The sequence below is a fragment of the Thunnus maccoyii genome, chromosome 7 (genome assembly GCF_910596095.1).
Source record: "Thunnus maccoyii chromosome 7, fThuMac1.1, whole genome shotgun sequence".
Classification (NCBI taxonomy): domain Eukaryota; kingdom Metazoa; phylum Chordata; class Actinopteri; order Scombriformes; family Scombridae; genus Thunnus; species Thunnus maccoyii.
In genome coordinates this window covers 20,164,128-20,191,958 of record NC_056539.1, presented here as the reverse complement: position 1 = coordinate 20,191,958, position 27,831 = coordinate 20,164,128, and the positions used below count along the sequence as shown (strand labels likewise).

Genomic DNA, 27,831 nt, shown 5'->3' with positions numbered 1-27,831 from the left:
ATGTGGTTATTCATGTCGTGTATTTATTCATGAGCAGAGTTAACAAATAAAGGTTTATTTGTAGGGTAATAAATTCCATGTCTCTCGTATGTGTAGGCGAGGCACGGGCACGATGCAAATGTTCTCACTTTTGATTGGAGGACACGGTCATGTGGGAGGGCCGGCGTGAACGCGCAAAGCAAGAGAGTAAGGAGCGCGTCTTCATCTTCTCTGTCTTTCCTTCCTGCCCAATGCCCCGCCGAGCAGGCTGAGCCACGTGCATGCGTTGACGATTTGCTTACTTGTTCCTAAACGTCCAGTTCCTTGTGTTTCATTGAAACACACGACAGCACCATGGTGAAGTTAGCAAAGGTAAGACTAAACGACGTCTATTTTACTATTTAAAATGTGTGCGGTATTTAAAATATGAGGTTGTGTTTACGCATGAGGCCTTTACGGAGAAGTTGCTGCGTTTTTAAGAGAAAGGAAACCGACATCGTGGGGAAATGTCTGCTCATGTCCTACAGCGAATGCTTCGTGTTCATTAATTAGACACTTTCTGTCTAGGTGTGCTTGGTCGAAAAGGCCTGGGTGAATTGTACTCAAAACCAACGTTTCTCTTTGGTCGACATCAGCCATGTTTGTGCCTTGCTGTAGATTTTGTAGCCTGGCCTGCTAACGCTGTCCTGCTAGCGACTCAAGATGGCATTCATGCGCGTTCTCGATGTAAGCACGATACATAGAAGATTAATTAAAAGCAATGTCGCACAAGCTTGCCGACTAATGCCAACATAAGTAATTAGAATATTTGAATTTCAATACTATATGCTTGAAAATGGTTAGTTGGCTAACTGATTAGCATTAGCACGTTGGTGAACAGTCCAAATGCAGCAGAGCTACAGTTGTTTTTTCCTTCCGAGGTGTTCGCATAAAAATCAATATTTCCTGTAATTCATTTTTGAAATGCTGTTAAGTTTTGTACGGTATCTCATTGCATTTCTTTCTCACAACCGTCTAATTGGTAGCCGTTCAACAAGCGTTTCACGGCTTGTCTGTAAACTGTAATATTAGCCACTATGCTAATAGCCCGACCTCCTGCCTCCTGAGCTCCACGTGGGTTTTGCGCCTCCTCCTTAGTGACACACGAGGCGAAAACCCCCAAACTCGAGAAAAGAGCATGTCGTCCAGATAGCTGTCGCCAAACGTGGCTCATGTCGTAACCCACGTTAAATATTTGATTTAAAGATTTAATCACTAGTTTTGGGGAAGGTGGGGGTCCTGATGTTTGAACTTTGTAGTACCACATGGTGTTACTTAGACACCCCCCCAATGCGAATAAACACGATGAGACGTCTTAAGAGCACTCTACTGCTGTTATTTTGGATGATTGTATTCTGTAGTTGAACCCGTGCTCTGACCACTGCAAGCAGAGTTCATTTTTAAGGATTTTTTTTTACTTTTGTTGTATTTCTCTTCTTGTAGGCAGCAAATAAACAAGCAACTCAGAAGAAAAAAGCCCCTCCGCCCCCAAAAGAAGTGGAGGAGGAATCAAGTGAAGAGGACAGCAGTGATGAGGAGGAAGAGGTACAGTATATTTGAGTTTGTCAGTATTTTTTGGGGTAGTTTTAGACATATTAAGTAATTTAAAAAGCAGACTAATTAAGTCATTTCTTTAAATTTGCAGACTCCTCCACCTAAAGTGGTGAAGAAAGCCACACCAGCTAAGGCAGCGGTTGTTAAAAATGGCACTGCTGCCAAAAAAGCAGAAAGTGAAGACGATGACGACGATGATGATTCTGGTAAGTAATTGCATTTAATCAAATCTAAGTAAGTTGGATTCAAAGTTAGGGGGGGGAAAAAACTGTCAGAAATGGTCTGAAGCCGATTCAGTAACATGAGTAGGGATCGGGGTGTAAAGGTGCACAATTCATGGTTCGGTATGTACCTCGGTTTTGGGGTCACGGTTCGGTACAGCAGCAAAAAAGAGGAAGAAAATAATCCGTTGACAAAATGTAAACATTCAGCAATGGCTCATTGGCCATAACTATTACTGAAACATGCAAGTTGTGCTAGTGGAAACTATTACTGAAACAGTTTAGTTGTGCTGCAGTGGAAACGAAAAAATACACCTTCTGTTTCCTGCAAGGGGTCAGGACACCTGCTGACAGCTGTTTTATGTAGATTTACAGTCACTCAGAACTTATTCTTACGACATGCTGTCCAACCACATCGGAAATCAAATGTTATTCAGAACAGCTTCACTCAAAGGCTGACTGTCACAGAGAGGGGAGGGGGACTGGGGAGATGCAATATTGTTTACAGAGATAACGGTGCAGAGACACATGGTTAACCAGGGTAACTTGGCTAAGCCAGCGAGCATACATCCACGAGTGTGCTACAACTAAGTGGTGCACTGCCAGAACGTTATGGGTGGAACTCAAGTGCAAGAATTATTGTTCCGCACGTCAGAGTAAGTGGATTATTAAATTATTTGGACAGTTATTTTATGGGTCAGGGAGCATACCGAACCAAAGAAAGTCACGTACCACACAACCTGTACTAAATAGTTTGGGACGAATACATGAACTGTTACACCCCTAGTGGAGGTTTTGTCATGTGACCCTTCAATGAGTTTCACATTGTGTAATTTAACCTCAGTACTATCATGTGCTGATGGGAAGTTCCGCCTTCTGACACTAGAGTCAACCGAAAGATAGCACTGCATTGAAAGTCGAATTCTGATAATGAAAACAATTTTCAGTTTTAAGAACTGGCATTTCATCAAACATGTAAAAGAATGCAATAAAAACAACAAAACGATGTTTCAGCATGAGAGAATATTTATTTGGGTGGTTTGCACAAATATGAAAATGATCCGCTTGCAGTGCTGTTCTTTATCACCTTATTACAAAATCGTCACAATGCAATTTTATAAACCCCCAGGAAAAAGTTAAATTTGGACAAGTCTAACATTAATATTGGTATTTTAAAATGTCCTTGTGACAGATGTGTAGTTTCGTCATCTAATCCTACACTCGGACAAAATTATCCTGTTAGTTTCACACAACAAAAAATACAGGATTTAAATTGAAAAGGACACAGTACTATGTAAATTTGCAAATAGTATAGTTTTTACACTTGAAATTCTGAATGGATTTCTTTGCTAACCACATGGAAAGCTAGCAAGTGAATTTTTTTATTTATTTTTTTTAAGTTGCTCTAAAAATACATGTTCACCCTCCCATATTGAAGCTGAGCAACCTCAAGCCCACATTAAACAAGGTTTGCAAAACCGGGTCGAATAACATAACATGTTGACTTATTTAGGTTGTCCACAAATCTGTATTCCTTTTTGAATACTGTGGGTTTGAGTGGGGTATAATATGTTTTGTCCATCAACCTACAGAGGAGGAATCCGAAGAGGAGGCTCCCCCACCAAAGAAGACCCCAGCAAAAGCACCTGCTAAACCCGCAGCAGCCAAGGCAGCCCCTGCAAAGGCTGAAGAGTCTGACGACGACGATGATGATGATGATGGTAGGTTCCTTAGTGTTGATTTCACAAGAAAAAAGATCTCTTGTGAACAATTACTACACACCCTCTATTTCTTGGCATGCATGTGGTTGTTCAGTACCCATGTGTGTAATGTACGGAGGAAAAGTAAATGCAGTGCTATGTCTTCGGTACCGGTGTGTTTTTATCGTCTGCCGGTTCTATCCTCAATCGCTGTGACATCATTACCCTTAATGGCTTTTGGTAAAGTCAAAGGAAGTTTTTTGTTTTGCAGAGTTTCATTCATTTCAAATTGCCATGTATGCCATGTACTTTTTGTTGAAATTCATGATTTTCATGTGTATATTGTCTCTAGATGAGTCTGAAGAAGAGGCCCCACCACCCAAGAAAGCGGCTAAACCTGCTGCCAAGGCCCCAGTGAAGGCCCAACCTGCAAAAGAGTCCTCTGATGATGATGACGATGATGATGGTAGGTCCCGCAGTATTGATTACAGAAGAAAAAAGATCTTTTGCGATGATTACTACACACCCTCTATTTCTTGGCATGCATGTGGTTGTTTAGTACCCATGTGTGTAATGTACGGAGGAAAAGTAAATGCAGTGCTATGTCTTCGGTACCGGTGTGTTTTATCGTCTGCCGGTTCTATCCTCAATCGCTGTGACATCATTACCCTTAATGGCTTTTGGTAAAGTCAAATGGAGTTTTTTGTTTTTATAGATTTTTACAAATTGAAATTGCCGTGTACGCACTTTAAAAAAAAAAAAAAAAAAAAAAAAAATTGAAATTCATTTTCCTGTGTATATTGTCTCTAGATGAGTCTGAAGAAGAGGCCCCACCACCCAAGAAAGCAGCTAAACCTGCTGCTAAGCCTGCAGCAAAGGCCCAGCCAGCTAAAGAGGAGTCATCTGACGATGATGACGACGAAGATGGTGAGACAATTGTTTTTTTGTTTTTTGAGGAGGTGCATGTTGGTGAGTTAGTCGGTGTGGAGTTGCTGACTTGGAAACCACAGACCTAACTATATGATGATCAACAAGGGACTTAATACTGATTATGTATGATGTCACCTTTTTAATGAATCTGATGCCGGTTAATGGCAGGTTTTAGTGGTTTGAATTTGGTCATGACTCTGACTTAATGCTCAATGTTTGTGGCTTTCAGACTCTGAGGAGGAAATGGACACCACTCCTGCTCCAGCAGCCGCCAAAGCAAAGAAAGCAGGCATGGTCAAGGCCAAGGAAGAGTCTGAGGATGAGGAGGATGACGACGATGATGAGGATGACGACGACGATGATGAGGAAGAGGGTGAGTTTTGGTGATGGGGAAAATTTGCCGTTTAGGTACTTTTCACAGAAACATGTCAACCTTCAGTGTTTTTTCAAGAAAGCCCCCCAAAACTACCTTTTTATAAGTAATTAAGTTTAGCACATTCATTTAAATTTTGTGTTCGTAGTTTTGACCGAAGCCTTTAGTGCCACGTTGTTTGACATCTGCTTCCAGATTTTCTCCCTGTCTTGGCTGAGTGGTTGGCTGTGAATTAAAAAGTATGCATCTTTTTTTTTTTTTTTTTTTTTTCTCAGCAGATGCCCCAGTCACCCCTGCAAAGAGGAAGGCAGAGGGCAAGAAGGACACACCGCCTGCCAAGAAAGCAAAGTCAGACGGTGAAGGTAAAAATAAATGCACAGACACATTAATCCATTCTCAACATTTTCTCGTGATGATCAACAAGGGACTTAATACTGATGTGTGATGTCACCTTTTATTATTCTGAACCTGTCTGGCATAATTGTTAATACCGTTTTACACAAAAATGGAACTGAAAAGTAAATGTACTCTCCTGTCTGTCAGGGTTCTGTCTATTTGTTGGAAACTTGAACTCCAGTAAGGACTTTGATGAAATCAAAACATCTCTGAGGAAATTCTTCTCCAAGAACAGCCTTGAGATTGTCGATGTCCGGTTAGGCGGATCAAAGTAAGTAATGAGTTTTAAAAATTTGATAAGTATACTAGTTTGTGATGCAGAGGTGTGTGTTTGAGGGAATGAGATGGAGGGTAATGTCATGGAAAAGTATAAGGAATAAACAATCCTCCTTTTTCCTTCTCATATCAATTTCAAATACCTAAACTCAGATTTTAGCTGATATGAGTGCCGATCCACTGCCAGTGCTACATCTCTACATTATTAAATGAGTGATGTAAGAAGCAATATTTAATGTGTATTTGTCACTTCTGATTAATTAGATCAGTATGTGCATTGGTAACAACCCTGTCACCTGAAGTCATTTAAGTTAGATTCAGATCTATTTGATTTTTTTAAAAGATTAATCTGTTAGAATATTACTACTTGTAAGTAAATTGTCATTCAAAAAAACACAACAAATTGGCTCATCACAGATTCTTGTCATGAGCTGATGGTACATTTAATGCTCTTGTGTAGGGTTTTTTTTTGGGGGGGGGGGGGTGACATTTTTAAAACCTGTGAAATTGATCTGTATATGCAGCCCAAGTCATTATTTTTGAAATTTGGCTTTTTTTGTGGAAGCAGGAATGTCTAATGTCTCTTGAATGACTTGCTTCAACAGGAAATTTGGCTATGTGGACTTTGCATCTGAGGAGGACATGCAGAAGGCACTGGAGCTCAACGGCAAGAAGGTCATGGGTCAGGAGGTGAAATTGGACAGGGCCCGAAGCAAGGACAGCTCCCAGGAGGGCAAGAAAGGTAAAAGATGTTTTCATCAGGGTTCCCGTGTTCATCTTTTAAAGTTAAAAGTACGACTGGTGCATTTCCAGGCCACCAGCTTTGGCAGTCAAAATTCACAGAATACTGGAGAGAAGTTTGTTCCAATGCTCATTCTGACATTGACATTTGTCCTACAGAGAGGGATGCACGGACACTGTTTGTAAAAAACCTCCCCTTCTCTGCAACGACTGATGATCTGAGGGAAGTCTTCGAAGATGCTGTTGATGTAAGGTTACCACCAGGCCAGAACGGTTCAAACAGAGGGTAAGAACAAACCTGTACTTTATAGTGAATATACAAGGTACATAAGAAAAGCTCTGTTAATCCTACAAGCCAACCTAGAATCCAAGACAATTTAGGAAACTGAATTACCTTTAGGATTATAGTTGTAGAAAATGGGTTTTCATCTGTTCCCTTGTACACAAACCTGTCACCAATCTTGTATAGTTGGCCAGCATTAAAGCTAGCAATATTCTTGCACTATTGTAGTTTAACCTTCCCTTCTCCTTTGACAGCATTGCCTACATTGAGTTCAAATCAGAGGCAGAAGCAGAGAAGATGTTGGAGGAGGCACAGGGTGCCGATGTACAGGGGAGGTCCATCATGGTCGACTTCGTGGGAGAAAAGAGCCAGAAAGGGGCCAAAGTAGGAGGTAAAGTCCGTCATGTATCTGTGAATTTCTCTGCACTACTTGGTGACAATGCAGCTTTTCATTATAAAGTTGGTTATAAAATGGTGTAACAAACTGGACACCTATTTACAGCCATGGGGTTTCTGAATAATTTCTTAAAGGATTTAAAAGGGTATAAATGAAGCCTCACATGATGCTAGAATTTCTACATTTATGTTTAAGATTGATCCTGGACAAGGTCAGCAACTGTCTGAGATCAAAGAAAATGTTTCTCAGTCTTCTTGGTCTCAACAGTCTCATTTCTTCCTTCACCTCCTGTAGGGGCAGCATCAGCCAGTAAAACACTGGTGGTGAACAATCTTGCCTTCAGTGCCACAGAAGAAGTCCTGCAATCCGCATTTGAAAAGGCTGTCTCCATTCGTATTCCACAGAAAGATGGCAGAGCTAAAGGGTAAGTATCTGAGGCATGGACTGGTATAGCATTCTCTACTTTAATGTGCAACATGGATTTCCCATGTTTGATAGATTTCTCACTATATGTCCTCAACAGTCAGCCATTAAACTTAAACTGCTACACCTTCTCATGAGCTCCTCTTAATCTTACCCATGATTCTGCATGGATTCGCACGAGAAGCAGAGCAAATGCACAGTTAGAACAGGCTCACACTACTTGCATGTGGGTGTTGCCTATGTCTGCTGTGAAACAAGATGAGATTCATTCATTTAAAATAGAGTAGTCAGTGAATGACATTGCATTGGCATGTATTTGAAGAAAAAAGGCATATTGGAACACCTAATTCGGTAAACCGCTAGGATTTTAAAAAAAACCTGTAGCTCCAACACTTTTGTGGTTGAGTGGACAATGTTATCAAGGGCTTTTTAATGTGCACATTCAGCCTTCCTTAAGTGTTTTTCTTTTTTTCCCAGTTTTGCTTTTGTAGAGTTCGAGAGCACAGAAGATGCCAAGGAAGCCCTGGATAACCTGAACAACACAGAAATTGAAGGCCGGTCCATCCGACTGGAGTACAGCCAGAACAGTGGTGGCAGAGATGGGGGCAGAGGAAACTCGGGTAGGTCTTGAAACTGGACAGTGATATCATTCCAAATTGACATAAAGATGCAGGTGAGCGGGTTGTGCTCAGTAGTTCAGCTTGGCCAGATGTGATGACGACAACTCCTCCTGAAACTCTGTGTTGATTTCAAGGATAGTCAAGTCCTGATCTGGCCTTAGGCATTTATTTGTTCAGATAATGATCATTGTGGTGGATATAATCTACATGAGCCATAAAAGTCATAGTTTAACCGCTTTTCTTTGCTACCAGGTCCAACAAAAACCCTCTTCGTCAAGGGTCTCTCAGAGGACACAACAGATCAAACCCTTAAGGACTCTTTTGAGGGCGCCGTAGCAGCCAGGATAGTCACAGACAGAGACACAGGGTCATCAAAAGGGTAAGTTTGGAGAGTTGTAAATATGTAAATATTCTTCTCGTGAGCACCGCTCTGTCCAGCAGTGACAGTGCACGGATTCGCATGAGAAGTAGAGCAAAGTCACAGTTAAACAGGCACCTACCTTCGTGGGAGTTGCCCATGTCTGATGTGAAACAATCATGTAAAATATGGTTCAGTGTACTGAAAAGGATTCTTTTTCTTAGGTTAAATAATATTTGAGTTATAGATATTAGTTAAACTATCACTTTAATGTTTAAAATTTTATCTCTAGGACACAACAGTGTAAGAAGGCATTCATAGTTTCAGTAACTGAAATCAATTTAGAAAAAGTTTAGACTTTAACTGTAGTGAACTATGTCAAAGTGACCCCTTCCTTCCTTTCTCCTCAGCTTTGGCTTTGTGGACTTTGACAATGAGGATGACTGCAAGGCAGCCAAGGAGTCCATGGAGGACGGTGAGATAGATGGCAGCAAGGTGACCCTGGACTACGCCAAGCCCAAGGGTGAAGGTGGCTTCCGTGGAGGCCGAGGGGGTGGAGGCTTTGGCGGTTTCGGCGGCCGTGGGGGTGGCGGCAGAGGAGGTCGTGGTGGTTTCGGCGGCGGTTTTGGAGGCCGTGGCGGCGGCGGCAGAGGTGGAAGGGGAGGCCCACGTGGAGGTGGACGAGGACGTGGTGGCTTTGGAGGTAACGGATTTTAAAGTTGTTTGCTTGAAAGGGAAATATACATAGAAGTAGCTGAATGTTAACCTCAATCCTCAGCTTTAAGCAATAAGTTTTCTTAATGGTTCTCTATTTGAAAAGGTCTAATGTGAACACATCAACACGTCAGATGTTAAGGAGCTAATGTCAACTGTATTGTATATTCATGGTGTTGCGTTTTGTGCTTGGACTCAATCATGCTTTTTGCCTGAAATGTGGACTCGTTTAGGAGAGCTGAGCTTGGTGCTGCTGGCTGGTAAACTATGATTCCTTTGTTCTCATTTCAGGTGGAAGAGGTGGCGGTGGATTTGGAGTCAAACCCCAGGGGAAGAAAATCAAGTTTGATGACTAAATCTTAGTCTATTTTACTTTTTGAATGGACTCTGGTTTCATGAATTTTCAGAGCTTTTGGACATTCCAGAAAGCGTCATTGATATATATTTAACTGTTAATGGGCATTTTAGCCCTTTATTTAGACTCCTAAAACCTTTCCCACCCTTCTGTGCCAGAATGGTACTGTTGACCTCCTCAGCTCAAGTGCTACATGTGAGTACTGAATGTCCTGAATGCAAACCTGCACCTCTCACCCTCATTATCTTACTTGCTTTTCCGGAGGAGTAAAATGGAATGGGTCTGGCGAACAAGTTTGCTGTGAAAAACTCGCTCGTCTTTGTCAGAAACATTGTGTAAATTTAAACAGTTTGTATGATTTTCATTTTACCTTTTGTAAAAAAAATAATACACCTGTATCCATATATTTTTGTTTTTATTGTTTGTCATTTAGTTTGCTTTAGGTGCCAAGTTTTACTGTAATGTGCAAAGCATATTTTGATAGGTTTGAGTCAGTGCTCAGAGAAGAGTTTGGGTGTTTAATATGGCAAAGATGTTCCATTTTGTTTGGTGGGGCACAGTCAGTGTCTCTTTCACAGAGGATGAAAGACCTCTAATCTATGTAACATAAAAGATATTTGTAGTGCATTGACTAATTTTTCCCATCTGAGAATCTGAAGATTTTCATGTGATTGAATAAAACCTTGTAGGTGGTGATTTTTAAATGGCTGTCCTCATTGCACTCTAGTCAGTCTGAACCAGTGACTTAAGTGTTATAAACAGGGATCACAGACTTGAAATATTCTTGAATGTGGCATTATGTCGGTCATTGTTGAGTTGCAAAATCTTACTGCATAAAATCCAATCCAAAGCCATTGCCCTGCAATAAATTCTATCTTTTGTGAAGCTTATATCAAATTGTTTTTGTCAAGATTGTCAACAACTCAATTTTACTTAGTTTAACCTATTTTAGGTTGTAACAGAAGGTTCTCACAAATCATGATGAAACATCTTGAAAGGTGTTCAAAATATCTGCCCAAACCGACATAACGGGCCAATTTGAAGGACATTATGAATAAACTCGAGTCTAAATGCATTATAAAAGACCCAAAAACCAATGCAAATAATTGGTCAACAAGGCAAAGTAAAGTGATGACTGAAAACAACCTGATGCAGCCTTTGTTATAAAAATGCTGCATCACCATTAGGGGAACTGAAAACATTTAATAGCTGATAGATGTCAGAAAAGGTCTTTCCACCAGGTGGCAGTCTGCAACAGATGCCAGAGATGTAATGACACCTCTAGACAGTAGCCAGAGCCTGTAGGCAAGTGACTTGTAATTGGACATTGGCAGGCATAAAGATTAACATAGAGGGCCTTGGCAGCGACAGTCTTGCATGTCATTCTGTGTACAAAGCAAAGTCTGACTCTGGCAATTCACCAAACACATTGAAAGATTGATGACATCAGAAAAGGAGATTTGTTCATCTAACTTTCCACTCAAATCCTATAAATAGCAGGGAAGCTCTACATGAAGGAAATCACGTAAGCTGAGACTCTGCCGTCATGAAGTGTGCCACTCCAAAATCAGCGAGGAACAATTTAATTTTATTGTCAATGCTTTTGGTGTTGAGTGGTTGAAAGTGCAAAAGTGAAGGTGCTTGAAGCTGTAGGGAATGTGTATTTGAACCTCCTGCATACACATTAAATGGGAATTCATAGCCTTAAAAAACTACCAATTTTACCAGGTTTTTAAATTGTTCCTCACTTTTTCCTCATACTCTTAATTAATTAAACTGGTTAGCATAATGGTTTTGTACACACCAATGCAAATTAAGTATCCAGGATTTGCTCCCAGTACTTCAGTGATGCCTGCAAGACTTGGCTGAAGATGAGAAGCTGAGAGAAGGCTATGAAAGTAGCAAGTCCTTGTTCCGAAATAGTACAGGTGCGAAAGAGGGTTGAAAGGCAAGTCTCGCCACGTGTTGGCCAAGTATGTTGAGGTGTACAAGGAATTAACTCATGTTGCTGTTGGCTGTCAGTATACTTGCACACAGTGCCAAGAATAAATGTACAAGAAGATGCACATAGACTACCAGCTGCAACAAGGTTAACAAAGGTAAACCAACATAAACACAGCAATTATTACAGGCAAGCAGGTAAAAAAAAATAAAATTACAGTGTCTATATACAGATGAAGCTATTTGACACTTAGAAAACAAACTGTCAGTGTGTTCTGATGTCTCACTGTCAAGAAATGGCAGTGAGGACTCGGTGCCACTTGATTTACAGTGACCCTGAGCTGCTGGGCAGGTCTCTCTTGTCAGTGACACTAGCAGACAGGGGACAGTGGTACGCTGTCATCCGTGGCTCCCGTGGCTCTGGTAGCTGAACAGGATCTTTGTTCCTGAAGGTGCCTGGGCGGGAAGCACTGATGATGGGACCACTGAATACCTCCATTTAGAGATTTGTTGCCCCCCGCCTTGAACAGTGACAGAGGTCATGCTAGCTTTTCTCTGTGGCGTTATGTCAGCTGTCTCAAATGATCTGTGTTCTTTATCTTTTATTTGAGTTCACCTTTGGGTCCTTTTTTTTCAGTACAGCTAGCTGTCTAGTAATATTTAAGAGAGAAGTCCTATGAAAAGTTTTCAGTGATAGAAGAAGCTATGGGTAAGAATATGATTCTGAGAGTGAGTGTGCTGAGATTTTATCCTTTGATTTTAGATTTTTCACTGATAATTGTCAAACCGTGCATGAAAGCATTAACTGCTTTAACACAGCTTGACACTGAGTCAATAGGGCATTGTTAAGAGCAGAGAGGACAGAGACTGATACTTTATCTCATTTGCGCAGTGGCTGATCTAAATAGGGTCCTCTTTAAATGGGAGTAAACTGCTCAGAGAGTCCTCTTCACAATGGATCTTTGTCAAGTACATGGTGTCCTATGGCACAGATGTACTATGAAGTTGCATCGCCTTGGCCTCTTTTCCAGTGTGATATGGGGAGTCAGGGAATACACTGTCCATGTAGCTGAGAAGGAATAAGACTCTATCTTCTTCACATTTCCTTGATGTATGTCAGAAGATTAAGAAATGACAAAAAGGAAGAAAACTTACTGTAACTGCTTATATCAGTAGCCCAGAAGATAAGAGATAAGCTCTTTATTGCTGCTGTTACAGTACAGATTGGATCATTGCCAGTGTCATAAAGTGGACAAGAACCTCAAACATGGATTGTAACGAGCATTTCGTCTGGAGTGCCTAGAATTTACTGTAGTTGAGTCATATGGACTCCAATGTTGACAGTAATGTTCATATTTGTATTTGCATGATGTTAACATACGATTCCTTTGTCAACTGAACAGTTTTGTTGTTTGAAGAGTCATGTCACTGTTACATGCCTTTAGGTGTGGACACTAAACCACAATTACATCGTGACAATGCTGAATTTCTTCCTAAAGGGTCAGTCTCACAAAATAACATCCTTTTTTCACTTACCCCTTGTGCTATTTACTGGTACTTTGTGACGAGAGCAATTTTTTGTCACCCTCAGGCATGGCTCTTTAAAGAACAATTCGACATTTTGGGGACTGTGCTTATTCACTTTCTTGCCAATAATTAGATGAGAAGATTGATAGCGCTCAGTGAATAAAAGACTGAAACAGGTAGCCTGGTTCTATTTAAAGGCAATAAAATCTGCCAAATAAAAAACCTTTAAACTTTTATCTCTATTTCACAAGAAATAGTCACACCATCTGAGTTAATTATTGAGCTTTATGATGCTGGTAGGTAGATTTTGTTTCCTTCTGTTTCTAGTCTTTATCCTGCGCTATCTTAGCCGCCTCCTCTAGCTCCATAGTTAGTGTACAATTAATAGTCATGAATGCTTTAACTGCAGCAGGGAATGGCATATTTTTCATTCTCATCCACTGGTGTTTATGGTGATTATTTACTTCCTCAGTTCAGGCTTTTTTCAAAAGGACCATACACATGTTTTTGCATGCTTTCTTTTTAGAATCTGTTTTCCAATCTTCCAGGCAGCCGTTGGTTTCCATTTATTTCAGTATAAAGACTTGCAGAGACTTGCATAATCCATTAAAAATAAATCAATTTACTAGTGGAGGTAAGACACGTGGTGATCTAAGACACAGTAATGTAAACTAGAGTAGGCTATACAGAATTTGTAATAACTCTACTGTACTGTACTTTTACACTGTATGAGATATTCTGTGATGCCTGAGTTGATAGAAAGGCTAGTTGGCCGCCTGTAGGTTGAGGAATGTTCTTTTTAATTTTAGCCCAAGCAACAACATTCCCATCTTTAGCCGTGCCAATGATGGTGTTCCAGAGGCCTTTGGAAAAAAAAAATAGAGGGATAGTGTGAAAGCTTGCAGCCCCTTCCAGCCAACCCCAATGACCATGCTGACATCAAAAGCTTCCTCCAATTAGTGTCAACAAATACACAGCTCCTGGTCTGCAGACAGGTTGGAAAGCTGGGTGTGTACCCACACTGAGTCAAATATCATCACTGAAGTGGGAACTTTACACTAGATGACAGTAAATTTTGGCTGGTGGTTGATAAGTCTGTTCTCCCTGCCACAAAGCTAGCAGGGTTTTTTTTTAACCTATGGACACCAAACTTACATTTTGGCTGAGAAAACCTCAGAATGAGTTCACCTGTCACCTAAAGGCAGAGAAAAAGTGTCTCAGGACATTCAATGAGACTACTTTAAAGAACAGGTTCACAATTTTTCAAGTCTTTCTTATAACAATAGTCAGGTGCCCAAATGAATGTTGAAATAAGTTCTGTCTGTTGGTTTTATATTGCTTTCTTCTATCGGGTTTGTCAGCCAGAGCTTGGAGGAAGTGACACTGACATGAATTACACACTTAAAACTGTGACTTCCTGCTATAAAACTTATTGCATCCTAACGTACTTATACAGGAACTGCTTAAAGTACAGCATGTGACAAATATGTAACAGCCAGATATAGTGACCGCTATGACATTAACTAATTTTTGTGTTCAGTTGTGTTCAGTCAATTGATTTTATTTAGTTTTGAAATGTTAATTTTGTGCTGGTTCAACTGTATGGATGTTATCTTTATTAAGCTATGCTTCTGTGTTGGCGAGTGCACCCCTCATGAAACACAATATAGAGAAGATTCAGTTTCTGTGTGGCTAGATAGTCTTTGTCCTGACAGTGATTGTAAAGAACAACAGGAAGGTATTCCTTTTGTTTTGTGATGCCCTCTTTGTCTTTTTGGGCCAACTTAAAGCTCCGAACAATTTCTTCACTGTTGTCTGGTAATAAAAGTCTCAGCGGTTTTGCTAAGTGAAAAGACACACTATTTTACAGGGGAAACATAAACAGTGTGAAATGTCACACCAGTCAGAAGCATGTGCACTTGCTTTCTGGAAACTAATACAAAATATGCATTGAAAAAAAAGGATTCCCATACCAAATAACAAAAGGTTATCAGAGAAAGTTGTTTCATATTTCTTTTGGCTCAATATGAATGTTCTTTAAAAGTTATAACGCAGCTGTCTTTTCTATTCAAACAGTGTATAATTTACACAAGTGACAGTTCTTTGATATCACAGGCAGACACTAGAGAAAACAGAACAGACACTTGGGTTAAGTTGCTGAACATTGATAATATGAACTCTTACATGTTGTTTGGAGTACACCGTTGTTACCTGCATGGTTGTTTGAGGATTTATGTTTTCTTTAGTTGCGTAACTGATACCCACATGTCAACACTGGACACTATTGTTGGGTGACCTGTTATGGATTTTCACATTGATGTTGGATGCTGATAAGTCCAAACACAAAAACAGCCAATCTAGGACAGATTTGAAAAGACAAGTGTTATGACCAAAGCTTATTTTAGACGTTTATTTACAAATGACATTTTATGTACATTTTAATGTTAACATACAGTATATTTACATTACCTAGACATAATCATCACCCACTATACCCACAATGTTCCGCTTAATAATCATTGAACATTCCGTTAATATGCTCATCTGATGCTTTAAATTAAATAAAAGAACCCCACATTTGCCCCCATTTTGTTAAATTAACATGTCATACACTCGTACCAGCAATAGTTTTAGTTCGTAATGTCATTGTAAACCTTCTACCAAATTCATGTCAAGTATATCAGCACATTCAAATCCATTGACAGCATACATATCACAAGTTTAGACTTTTTTTTTTTTTTTTTTAAAGTTTCCAGTAGTATAGGAGTAGTAGACGTCCAGATCAAGTCAGTCACATTCCAAAAAAAATGAGTGCAAGGACCTCTACAATAAAAAAGTGATTAAAATCTTACTTTAGGAATATGTATATGCAGACAATGGTTTCCTGTAGGAAAGGTGATTTCTGATGACATTGAAAGTTTTGGACCGAATCACTGAGGTAGAGAGATTCTTTCTCTTGCTTGAAAACATTTTAATCCACTGCAGCTTGCTCTGCTGGTCCAAGTGGAAGTACTGTGAAAGACTTTGTACAAACCCAAAATGCTAGCATATCTAGCAGCTGTGCAGTATGTGCAATGGCTTTCAGACCCAGGCCTCTAGGGGACCAATAATACTAACCCTTTTCTTCCTTTAGATAAAACTAAATCATGCATTATTTCCCTTTGAACAATCCAAAAACACATTATGCTACAGCAGATAAAACATATTCATCATTTGTTTACCACTTGTCCTCATCATCAATATTACCCAAATATTTGATGTGTATTCACATTAAGGGGTGTGTTATAATTGGTGATTCGGTGTCAGCTCACTGCCACAAGATTCTCAGGTTCTTGGCTGATAAAAAAACAGAATAATAGGTGTTTACTGGGGGTGGGGTGGGAGGGGGTCTGATGGTGCAACAGTGTAAGAAGCCTGTTACTGAAGGGCAAGTCACTTTGGTTATTGTCTCTGAATCTGTGTGCCGACAGTGTGAGACCTTCAAAATGCCAATATAAATACACAATTCTAATTTCAACTTATAAAACTCTGTATAATTTACTTAACTTTTAAGGAAGCTCCTCCAAAAATCACATTACTGCACAGAAACAGTGAATGCAAATACCGTCCTGGTCCCTCTCCACAGAAAGGAGAGTTAACAGAGCTGTTAACATTTACTTTTGACTTTACTTTCATACTAGCATCCACCGAGGTTCAGCTCAGCTTGTCAGCGCTGTCCTTACTCGGTGCTTTTGTCAAGCTATAGGATCTCCACTTTCTGCGAGCAGACCAGGTCACTGTTGACCAGATTCCACATGTGCATGAGGTCCGAAGGGAGCAGCTTGTGCACGACAATCATGCTCTTAAAGAAACAAGGTTCTCTGTTCAACTTACTGTTCTTATTTCTCACCAGGCCAAACGTCTTAAAGGCATTGTGTTTTATAGGAGTGACCTGAAGCACCTCCAGACACATGCCCAAGAAGACATCATCAATGGGGTAGAGCTCCAGGGTGTCTGCGACCCAGTGAAGCCTCCTCGCCAGGGTGCCATCCATCAGAAAACCCCCTCCGCCTGCATATGGAGGGTAGTGTGTCTTACTATACAAAGCCTGGGGGATGTAGTATTTGTTCTCTTTCTTACGAATGGGCCTAGCCTTGAAAATCACATCCCCGACAAACAGGTTCTTTGCATGGTTGCTGCTTTCTAAGAACTCAACAATGTTCTCTACGCTGACAAAGACATCATCGTCCCCCTTGAAGACATAGCGCACTCTTGGGCAGTAAGTGTGGAACCACTTGAGGAAGTGGGTCTCCTTGAGCGTGAGGTTGAAGAAGCTATCCAAGAAGTCCCATTGGAGGATATCCCTGTAGATGTAGTCCTCATACTCCACAAGCTTCTGATGATTTGCTCTCTCCGCCTCATTGGAAGGTTTACCAAGAAGGAAGAGGGTCTTTATCCTCTTGCCGTCCACCACCTGCTCTTTACCCCAGGTTTTTCGAATGACTTCCCTGCGGTCGTGCTGGGTGGCCACCGATTTAATTACCATGAGTAAATATATCTCACCTGAGCACTTATCTGGGTGGTTGAGGAGCATGGGGAAGTAACGACAGTGTCGATAAAGCATGAACTGCTTGAAATTGTTCTCCAGGCCCCTGAACCAATCCTGGCCAGAGAGATTGAGGTTGGCGCTGCAGTTGGAGCTGGCTACATCCCAGGTTCTGGGGCTGTTGTCCTCAGTGACGCTGGGTTTCTGTGTGGTGGCCCGAGATCGAGGCAGTGGTTGGTGTTTGCTAACCTTCCAGAAGCTTTTCATCCCCAGGTAGGAATCTGTCCTCTTTTGCAGGGCAGCACCAGACTCCACTTCCTCAGAGGCATCCATGCGAGCCTGCCTCTCGAGTTCAAACGAAGCCCCCATATTGATGCTCCCTCTCTGGACGACAGTAAGAGCCACCACTGCCAGGAAAAACATGACACTCACCCTCTTGTACACCTTCCAGCGATCTCTGTTGTTCATCCTAGGTGAAGACAAAGATCACAGTTGTCGGTCACAGATACGGCAAAATTATGAAACTCATATACCTTTTGATAGAGGAAAAGGTAAATATTGAATTATATAAATGTCATGATACATCATATGATACATTAAGAAGCCCTACATATTACTGAGTGTATTATACAATGAGTTTAAAAGTTAGCTGAGATTTTTTGTTTTTTGTCTTGTTTTTATTTTAAAATGTGGAAATTAATCTTTTAATAGTCTTATTTCTATTTTATTTAACTGTTATAGGTCTAATAGTAAGAATCACATACCAAATGATTGAAATTAGTTATTCATTGATACCATGGACATACATTAGGTCTAAAATAAAATTTAAAAAAAAACAAAAAACGATGAAAATATAGATGAAAATGCACAAAAGTAATAAATGATCCTTTGAATCATGTTTACTATACCTAAAGAGGAATGTTTGTTGTTTTATGTGTAGCCGGTAAAGCAAAGAACAGCATATTGAGAGAATAAAATTTCAATATGATGACAATGAGCTTTCTCTGTAATTCATATTTGCATACACACCATAAAATATGATATATATATATATATATATATAAGGTAACTGTTTCCATCATAGCCTAGGTTTTACAGTAATCTAACCTATGCCCAACAATAAAAGACAAGCAGCAGGGCAATATAATTTTCAACACGCTAACAGTCAGACTGACTCACATAAGGTGTCACTTTTTATTGAACCATTGTCACCTCTGAAAGAACATGTGGAATGTACTTGGAGAGTGAAGTAAGTACTGCACGTCAAATTCTCACGTTTCCATCATGTCATGCCAGGGCTCGTTACACTCACACGACCCCAGAGACACTCCCATGTGGGCCCCCCTGGTTTCTACCTTTGAAGGAGAGTTTTCCTTTAATAACTACAAACAGTGTGAATTCTATATAGCCAATTCTGGAACCAGGTCCATGCAATCAAAAAAAGGTCATTTTAACGAAATCCAGCCTTTAAAGTAGAGCCATCTACACTTGTTGTCAATGACAATTCACTTCAGAGTTTTTTGGAGATACATCTTCAAACGAAGGCAGAATCGATCGGGACACTTCAGACAATCTCAAGAAAGTCTATATTGTCGAATTCTTTCCATATTTTAACCCCCTTCTATACTATTACAGATCCACGGTATCACCTTGAAAATTTGCCTGAAAATCAGAGCTTCATGCTTTAAAAGCTCATCCTTGTCTTTTTTTGTTGCTCTTGTTTTTCCCAAAAATTGTTCTTTGATTGGAGCGACATATTGTTCACCTAATTGCAAGAAGTATTCCGTAAAAGTAATAAGTTAAAATCTTGATGAATTAGCCTACTTCAAGGCAGTTTTAACATTTTGCGTTGTCCGACACCTTTGGAAGGATGGTTCTGTGTCTAATATGCAGAGAGGATAAAATAGATAACGAGCGTTAAAAAAAAGTTAAATAGCCTACTATTAAAAGAAATGTTTAAAAAGGCACTTACATTTTCTCTAATGATTTATCCGATCTGTGAGGGTTTCTTCGAGGAAATAAACCAATAAAATGCTGATTGTTGAGCACAGAAAAGTCGAATGGCTTTGAGTTTATGTCGCTTTGGCTTTGGGGCAAAATGATAAGATAATCCTTTAGATCCGATACAGTCTTATTGCAAACTGAGTTGTGATAAGGGAGCAGAGAAGCTGCAGATGTGCGCTGTGTAATCAGGACTGCTCTCACCCCCTCGCCGAGATCCCCTTTTAAAGACTCGGCCCCCGTTACGTGGATCACGCACACGCGCGCGCGCGCGCACACACGCACACTCACAGGACGCGGATGATGAATGGACATGGAGGGAGGCAAGAGTCCGTGAGTGTACACACAGGACTTTCACCACAAGCAAGATCCATCATAGTTGACAATAACCTCTAAGACAAAGAAAAATAGCCTCTTGGATTTCTTTTGTTACCTTCACCTGTGAGAGTGAAATGTACCAAACAAGTATTATTTGTTTTATTGGAGGTTCTGGATGTGATAAGGGGAACTGGCATGTGATGCAATCATGTCGTGCATATCATTTCTCACGTGTGAAACTGAGTTTCACTTCCCTGTAACGGCTCTGACACGAGGTTTAACCAACCACCAAAATGACTGTAAAATTTAGTTTTTCAGCATTTTCTACACCACTTTAAGTGATAAACTGCATTTTCTGCAAATTTGATCTCCCTACATTATTGTTTAAAAAGTGTTTCACAGACCCACACTTGCAGGAATAATATATAAATTTCAAGAAATATGAAATCCCTTTATTTTAATATATACATTTAGCCCAAAACAGTCAAATTTAAGAATTCTGATTATAAAAATATCATACTTTTAGAATGGAGAACTCCTTTTCAGGTTTAAAAACCTGAAAAAATCCTCAAACAATGCTGAGGACTATATGTACTCAATAGTTGTTACAGCCCTGTGATTTATATTTTGAATCCAAACGTATCTTGAAGTTCCAAAGCTCCATAGTTGACACAGTCATGCGTTGATTTTTTTTCCTGCTTCTATCTGCATTTTCCTGTAATAAATAGTTATCCTGGTCTCCTCATATTTTTGAACTAAAATCATATCTTAAGTAGCAATATCAGAGAATGGAAATACTAAAGTAAGTAATGACACATTTACACAAGTATACTTTACTTGAGTAAATGTATCCTTACTTTCCACCACTGTGACAACTTACCTCGCTGCTCCAGGCGTGTTCACTTATCAGAATCAATTAATAATTTCCCACTAAAATGACGACATAGAAGGAACTTATTTTTATTGCACACAATGTGCCAGCACTGAAGAAATCAATTTTACAGAACCAAAATCCAATCCTCATTTATACTTAAGTAACATCTTTGAAAAGCCCATCATCTCTTCAACTCAACACACTAAGGTACCAGTGTACACTGAACCATGGCTATTTACATCTTATATTAATACTTATGCCATATATCTTATTACTGTATAACATTAACTGACACCAGTAGTTTCGTTTCTACTATTACTGCTATTTGCAGCTAGATGCTACTGTATGACACTTTCACAAGAAACAGATAATAAAAAACAAATTTATTTGCCTAATAACTATACACTGTTACAGCTCAATGCACGTAACTATTCAAACCATCTAATTATACCCTAAACACACCTCTGCCTAACACATCCCTGTTGCTATGTAGGTCAGCTTTTTTAGTGTCATAACCTTTGCACATTTACTGTGCACTTGGGTCTGAGGTACAACCATATACTTACATCCATCAGATGGTGAGAAACTGCAATTGAATGCGAATGCTGCTCCATGTCTCTTTCATGTGTAAATGGGTGTTTTCTAACACATTCGCGACAACAACTTTACAAGCTGGTGATACAGTGATGACTATGCAATTGTCAGCTGGTTTTGTTGGCTTTCAGCCCTCTAGTGGCCAGAAATTCATAAATGCAACTTTATGTGAAGCTAAATATATAAAGTGACCAAACCACTTCAAATCAAAATGTCTACCATGAGGTGACAATGGAAACTTGTAAATTGTGAATTTCTTCGGTTTATATAAACTGTTTGCTTGTGATATTGACCTTGAGGGAGCAGCCTCAATAACTACCTGCGCCATAATAATTTGCTAAACTCTTAGTGGTATTATTCTGTACTGTTAGGTATGTCACTGACGTCAGCAAGAGGTCCTGGTGTTAATGCGATGTCACAGAGCAAACTCCACTGGTTTTTATCAGCTTGCCAGCCTTTCACAGCCATTGTGTAAGTAAGGATTTCATATATTTGACAGCCAATAAAAGTGACATATCACTTTTATAGGCCTACCAAAAGAAGGTCATCACTTCTGATGAATGCATATCTGCAACAGGACTCACACATCTTGCCTACAGTTACTGGATATCAAAAAAAACTCAGGATTTTGGTTTCTGTCAGGTGTTATAATCTAAGAAATCACAAAGATACTGTATTTCATTCTCAGTCTTAAGGTCTCTCAGCCATGAAAACAAAATAAGGACTGGTGATGGCACCACAACCACACTTAACCCTTGCTGTGGCAAACTGTGCTCTTCCGCCTCTTTATGGTCTGGGGAAAGAACAACAAAATGTCTCTCTGTGCTTCAAAACAGGAATTTTTCAATCCGAACACAGCTGTGATCCAAAATCCCTACTTCCTCTCCTTCTCTCTCCATTTCCTGGATCCAACCAGCCATCCTTCTCCCTAGCCATGTGCATCCTGTTGCCTGCCGGCAGTGTTTTTTCCCGTTAAGATTTTTTTTCCTCTCTGTGGATTCAGACTCTGCAACTGCTGAAGTGGAGTGGTGATGGACACCTCAGCCCCTCATCGTTCCCTTGGCTGGCAAGGCGACATTTGTCACTGATGTTTAACGGAGTCATCGGCCATTAAGGAAAGCTGAGCTCTGTGAGCACAATGATTCATTATGTGTTATTGATGTGATGATATGACCTTGTACTGGCATTTTAAAAAACATTGATAATGTTTAACTTATAATGATTCTTCTACAAATTGCAAAACAATTCTTGAGCTTCCTGAAAACTATATTTTTGGTTTTCATATGAAAACAGCTACATTAAAGCTGCACTAATCTATATTTTTATATTAACAACGGATTCAATGACAATGGCTTGTACTGACAAACCCACATATAATTTTCACCCTATTCTGCAGTTAGCTCACCTCTATGGACCATTTTAGCATCTCTCAGCTCATTGTTTTAGTTTTACAGCCCACAACTTTACTGGTTTGGTTCACCCTCACTGCTCTCATCAATCTTGTTCCCAGCTGCACCAGGCAGCTGTTTTCAGTGAAAAAGCTTTGATGTGCCCACTGTGTGCTTTCTGCCCAGCACCAAACGGCAGACAAAAGAAGTTGCTGACGAACATAGTGAAGCTTTCACTAAAGAGACAGATATTTCCCCTTAAGAGTTGGTGAAGATCAAAACAGCTAAAAGGAGAATGAATATTGACTTGGCTTATTGACTTACATTCATCAAGTGGCCAGAAACACAACTACAGATGAAAGTTAATGTTGCTCAGTGTCTTCTGAATGTATAGAAAACATGTTTGCTTAAAGGATAAGACTGGTGATTTTTTTAATATTTTTCTCATTGTAAACAAATCTCATGTGCAGAGGCTATCCAACAATTAATTGATCCTACTTACAAGTATTGTGGGTGTATCCAAAGTCTGATATATTGTATTCCTCTGTGCCGTAGACCTCTGTGGTTGTCCAAAAACTATTAAAAAGATATCAATGAGCCAAATTGTTGCACTGGGTGACATATGGGCCACTACGGATGACTGTGGTTCCATTTACAGTGCTTCATCTACAGTGGTGTGGCTCACTGATGTGTTTTTAATACTTTTTGAATAACAATGGAGGTCTATGGCACAGAGGAATAAGATATATCAGGCTTTGGATACACACACAATACTTGTATGTAGGATGAGTTCATTGTTGGTTTGGCTCTGCACATTCAATTTCTTGACAATAAAAAGAAATATAGAAAATTGCCAGACATGTTCTTTTAACAACTTTATAAGGCAATAATGTCAATGTTGTATTTACAGCTTGTTATGCTGCCTCCAACAGGTTAAAAACATCTATAAATTCTATTTTAACTTACTTTAGTATGGTGTAATCTATGGCTTTAAATGACTTCTGTGGACCAGTAGGTATTGCAATAAAATGATAGTCCTTATCTCCACATACACAAGTAGGCATAGGCACTACGTAGGCACTTGTGTGACCACATGATCATGTTCTCATAAATGGACAAACTAAAACAATATTACAGTAGAGATCATTAGACTTCCTGATCCAGCTGAGACAAGAAAAAAGATGGTCTAAAATACAACGTTATATTTATTATTATATTATATTATATATTTTTTAATGTTTTATCCCTCATACTAAAATGTGCATAGCACTTTCCTATATCCCTGAGTGGTTGAAAATATGCACTTTCAGGGAATACTGATAGGGTGCGTAAGGAAGAGGGCTCTTAATCACAGAAATCTCAAAATAAGTATTTTTTCCATGGATGGAACATAGGTCCAAGGTCACAATCGAGATACTGGGGTTAATACTTAAAGAAATGTTGTGTCCCTGTCTGATGAAACCTTTCAGTGATGAAATGATTTAATTTGACCCACCCTCATTTTACACAACTCCCTCCCACCACCACTCCATCAGTGATAACTTTCTACTCAACTGCTCCTTTTCACCTTTTGTTGTAGTTTACGCAAGAATGAGGAATTCAAGGTGAGCCGGGGACAGGGGGCTGGGCTGGTAAGAAAAATAGACTGTTAATAAGAAATGGAAAACCTTGCTGATACTTTTGGCCCAGAGGAAGTCCGTGCTAATCCTTTGTTGGGTTTAGCACACCTGGGAGACTTGGGAGAGGATTACCTTTGGTCTGTCCGACTCTTGTCAGCTATCTGCCTAGAATGAACAAGCCTCAGAAAATTCATGTGTCCCTCCTCTTTTAGATAAGTGAGGGGCCCTGGCTGCTAGCTCCTCAGTCACCATGAAAGAATTTACTGCTGAGGAAGAAAAAGTGGCTTGAGGGGATCTTTCTCTCCCTCCTCTTTTTACTTTTCACCTTCCCCTCCCTCTTTTCCACTCAGCCATCAACTGAGGATGTTCTTCTCTGAAAAGGCTGATAGAACAAAGGAGATGTGATCAGAATGTGTTATGAATGCCCCTGTCCGTTGTGGCTCAAGGTAAACACCTGCCTCCTTTCTAACCAGCCAGAGGCCCATATAGGTCTAGTTAACACTCTAACAAGGTCACCAGCTACAAAGCATAATCTGAAATACTCATTCATGCTCTGATGACTTCTTCTGGCAAATATTTCTGGTAAGGTTTTGGTAGTGCTGACATACGTTGCTGTTTGTTTCAAATGCATCACTGATTTAGGCTTAAGTGTGCCTCAGGCAGAGAGTGACAAGTCACAAGAATTATGTTAATGATTTACACAACGCTGTTTTGGGAAACCTGGTGTGTTCATTGTGTGATCAGCATTTTGCACCATCAAAACAATCAGAGAAATTTACTCACTGTCTCAACTCAATGTCAACTTGCTCGCTTTTTCCGGAGCACAAACATGCGACTATTGGATGTTGACCTGAGGTAGTTTTGTCTATCAACTATCTAACTGTCTGAACTATCAAGCCTGACCTTTGGGTGCTCAGATAACATGTACATGTACATGAACATCTACCGTTTCGCAACAACTGAGTAAATTCTATCTGAAGACCAGGTGATACGGTTGAAAGTTCCAGAACAAGCAAATAAGTGGACCTTGAATTGAGATTGTTTTGTCAACTGCTGTTTGTAATGTCAATAATCTACTATCAAGCCCAAAGTCCTAAAAGTGCTCAGAGTAATGGAAAGTTTGAACATCTACTGTTCCATTCTAGCAAATTCCATCTGCTGATGAAGACCAAGTGATACTGTCAAAATCCCCAGAACAAGCACATATGTGGACCTAGGTGGAACTGAGTCAACTGCTGTTGTTGATGTCAAGTATCAATTGTCAAGCTCAAATCCACAAATGTCGCTGTCATCAAGAGATAAGTCACCCATGGTGCATACAGACCCACAGGAAGGCAACTAGCCTGGCTTGCTGTTAAATCGATGCAGCTGTCATTTGCAACAGTGATTTGTCTTTTATCTCTTTCCTGTTCAAGAATCAACAGCCTTAGACCGACACCGTCCCACAAAACATGCTAACCCGCAGCTGGGATTTGCAATTGTGTACACACAGAGAAAGTGCATCCACGTTAAAGGTTAATGGATAGTTTTGTGAGGACATTCCTGAGAAGGTCAGAAATTTAAAAGGTGAATTCCAAATAAGCTCCAGTCTTTATTCTGTTTGATGAGTGGCCTCTTGGATCTTTAACATTATCGTGTTTTTGAACATATTCAAAGCTCTGTCAAGAACGCCGCCCTCTGTCAATATGAAAGTTAAACAGTGTTTTGTTTTCCTCGCTCTTTAGTTCGCTACACTTACCAAAACTACCAAACATGGCCTGAAAGGAAAGACACACAGCTTCAAGTATCTGTGACAAAGGGGCAGTTGTGGGGGTAGTTGGTTGGCGTCACCTTTTATCAGTAGAGCACATTGGTGTCTACTGATAAACATATCTGAGAGGGATGCCAGTAATCCTGATAATGCTCCACAAAAACATGCCCCTAAGCAAGCCAAGCAACCTGTTTCCCTCTGTTTCCGATCTTTGTGCTAAGCTAAACTAACCAGCTGCTGGCTGTAGATTTATATTCCACAAGCAAATGTAAGAGTGGTATCAGTTGTCTCATCTGACTCTCTACAAGAGACAGAATGACCCAAAATGTGGAACACAAGCTGTTTCCCGGTTCAGCTTTGTCCCACTGTACTTACTATATGAATACAGATGCAAATCCACTTTTCTATACTTTCAAATATAAAAAAGGTAACTTGGAATTTGTTTACAATCTGTCTGCTGGCGATGATGTGTGACACCTGCTCTGTGGACGCTGTCTTGTGCCAAGTTGCTTCCTTAGATCTCAACAACAAAACTGGTGAGTACACTGACAAATGACAAGGTGTAAGTGACAGGTGTGGCAGCGAAAACTACAGAGGATCCAGGTGATCAGAATTGTCACAATAAAGACATGAAAATGTCGTCATTTTGTTGAGCAATAATCATATCTTGATTAAACCTTGTAAATCCTCCTTCCTCCTTCCTCCATCTCTCTGTACAGTAATTACAGTATGTCTATGCTAGAATAATACCTGGTCCAAGATTAGATAAGAAGCACATAGTGGACCTCAAGATTATGCAATAAAACGACTTTAAAGGACAGGCTCACCAGTTTCCAAGTCTGTCTTAAAGCAACAGTCAGGTGCCCCTATGAACACTGAAAGAGGTTTTCCTGTAATCATCCCTTCTGTTCATACTGGCTATTAAAAGACCCCCTTCAAATGCATTTTCAATCTAAGTGATGGGGGCTGAAATCCAGTGTGTCCACAGAGTCATTTTGTGCAGAAATGCATTCAAAAATTCATCTGAAGCTTATATGAGGCTTCAGCAGTCTGTGTTAGTCATACCAAGTGGATATCTGCCACATGTACAGTCTTTTTAGCATAAAATTTCCCCTTTGTGTTTCCTCGGACAGTGTTTCTCCGTTGAGCTGCAATGGAAACAAAAAGAGGGACTTTTACACTAGAAAGACTACAATGCTGAAAGATACTGAATTGATAAAGCTTCAGATAAACTTTTAATTATATTTTTGCACAGGAGGAGGACTGTGGATTTTGTCCATTCCTTCCATTGTAAGTGCATAATGAAGGGGTCCTCTAATGGCCAGTATGAACAGGAGGAATGATGATGGCAAGAAAAATCTGTTTCAATGTTCATTTGGGCACCTGACTATTGTTTTAAGACAGACTTGAAAATTGTGAACCCATCCTTTAAGGCCCTCATCATGTCAACTTTTAACTAAATTAGAAAAAAAGAACACATATTAAACCTGGAGTTTTCATTACTTGGAGTTCTGGGGCTTCAGGGCAGCTGCTCGCTTTGCTTGAGTGATAATCCAGCCTTTGGGGTTTGTCTTGATACAACCTTTTAAAATTTAAATGGCAAGTCTGATAAATCCTACAGATGAAATGTCGCTTTCGGCACATGGTGAGTCATGGAGCAAGTCTGAATCCCTGTAGTGCAATAAAAGCCAAAGTTACTGATAAGTTTTCCATATCTGTAAGCCTTATCCCCTATTCCTTACTCACACTTTTGTTTTGATAGAAAGCAGCAGCTTCCTCCCTGTCGCTGCTACAGCTGGACAGTACCAGCGTGGCTCAAGCTCAGGGTTACACGGCCACCTGGCTGCAAGTGCGTCAGTCTGTCATGTGCGGCCTGTTTCCTCGCATTGTGCTGCTGCTCACTGGCAGCGTCTGCAATGTTAATGGCTGAACACG

The 27,831-nt window shown here is 40.0% G+C and overlaps 2 protein-coding genes and 5 non-coding genes across 10 annotated transcripts; 6 read left to right on the top strand and 1 right to left on the bottom strand.

The window, feature by feature from the left end:
* Positions 1-219: 219 nt before the first annotated feature.
* ncl (nucleolin) lies at positions 220-10,063 on the top strand. Of its 3 annotated transcripts, none has more exons than XM_042416455.1 (17): positions 221-351; positions 1,462-1,563; positions 1,664-1,778; positions 3,386-3,514; positions 3,846-3,959; positions 4,304-4,420; positions 4,653-4,796; positions 5,075-5,158; positions 5,340-5,463; positions 6,074-6,210; positions 6,369-6,495; positions 6,747-6,883; positions 7,184-7,313; positions 7,790-7,932; positions 8,185-8,311; positions 8,701-8,993; positions 9,296-10,063. In XM_042416455.1, the coding sequence occupies exons 1-17, from the start codon at positions 334-336 to the stop codon at positions 9,358-9,360; spliced, it is 2,106 nt and encodes a 701-aa protein (XP_042272389.1). In that variant the 5' UTR covers positions 221-333; the 3' UTR covers positions 9,361-10,063. The 3 variants fall into 3 exon arrangements, with proteins under 3 accessions (XP_042272390.1, XP_042272389.1, XP_042272388.1); XM_042416454.1 differs by having other exon boundaries at positions 5,072-5,158; XM_042416456.1 differs by lacking the exon at positions 3,846-3,959 and having other exon boundaries at positions 220-351; positions 5,072-5,158.
* Positions 3,576-3,714, top strand: LOC121901196. The gene has a single exon (XR_006097210.1). It is a non-coding gene; the product is annotated as a small nucleolar RNA SNORA57 (small nucleolar RNA).
* Positions 4,020-4,157, top strand: LOC121901195. Its single transcript, XR_006097209.1, has one exon. It is a non-coding gene; the product is annotated as a small nucleolar RNA SNORA57 (small nucleolar RNA).
* LOC121901193 lies at positions 5,206-5,262 on the top strand. Its single transcript, XR_006097207.1, has one exon. It is a non-coding gene; the product is annotated as a small nucleolar RNA SNORD82 (small nucleolar RNA).
* On the top strand, positions 7,438-7,571 carry LOC121901191. Its single transcript, XR_006097205.1, has one exon. It is a non-coding gene; the product is annotated as a small nucleolar RNA SNORA75 (small nucleolar RNA).
* Positions 8,343-8,469, top strand: LOC121901208. Its single transcript, XR_006097221.1, has one exon. It is a non-coding gene; the product is annotated as a small nucleolar RNA SNORA75 (small nucleolar RNA).
* b3gnt7 (UDP-GlcNAc:betaGal beta-1,3-N-acetylglucosaminyltransferase 7) lies at positions 10,000-27,831 on the bottom strand. 2 transcript variants are annotated; one of them, XM_042416458.1, is made up of 2 exons: positions 27,643-27,831; positions 10,000-17,821 (listed from the first exon to the last, which is right to left on the bottom strand). In XM_042416458.1, the coding sequence occupies exon 2, from the start codon at positions 17,818-17,820 to the stop codon at positions 16,567-16,569; it is 1,254 nt and encodes a 417-aa protein (XP_042272392.1). In that variant the 5' UTR covers position 17,821; positions 27,643-27,831; the 3' UTR covers positions 10,000-16,566. The 2 variants fall into 2 exon arrangements, with proteins under 2 accessions (XP_042272392.1, XP_042272391.1); XM_042416457.1 differs by lacking the exon at positions 27,643-27,831 and adding an exon at positions 19,325-19,540.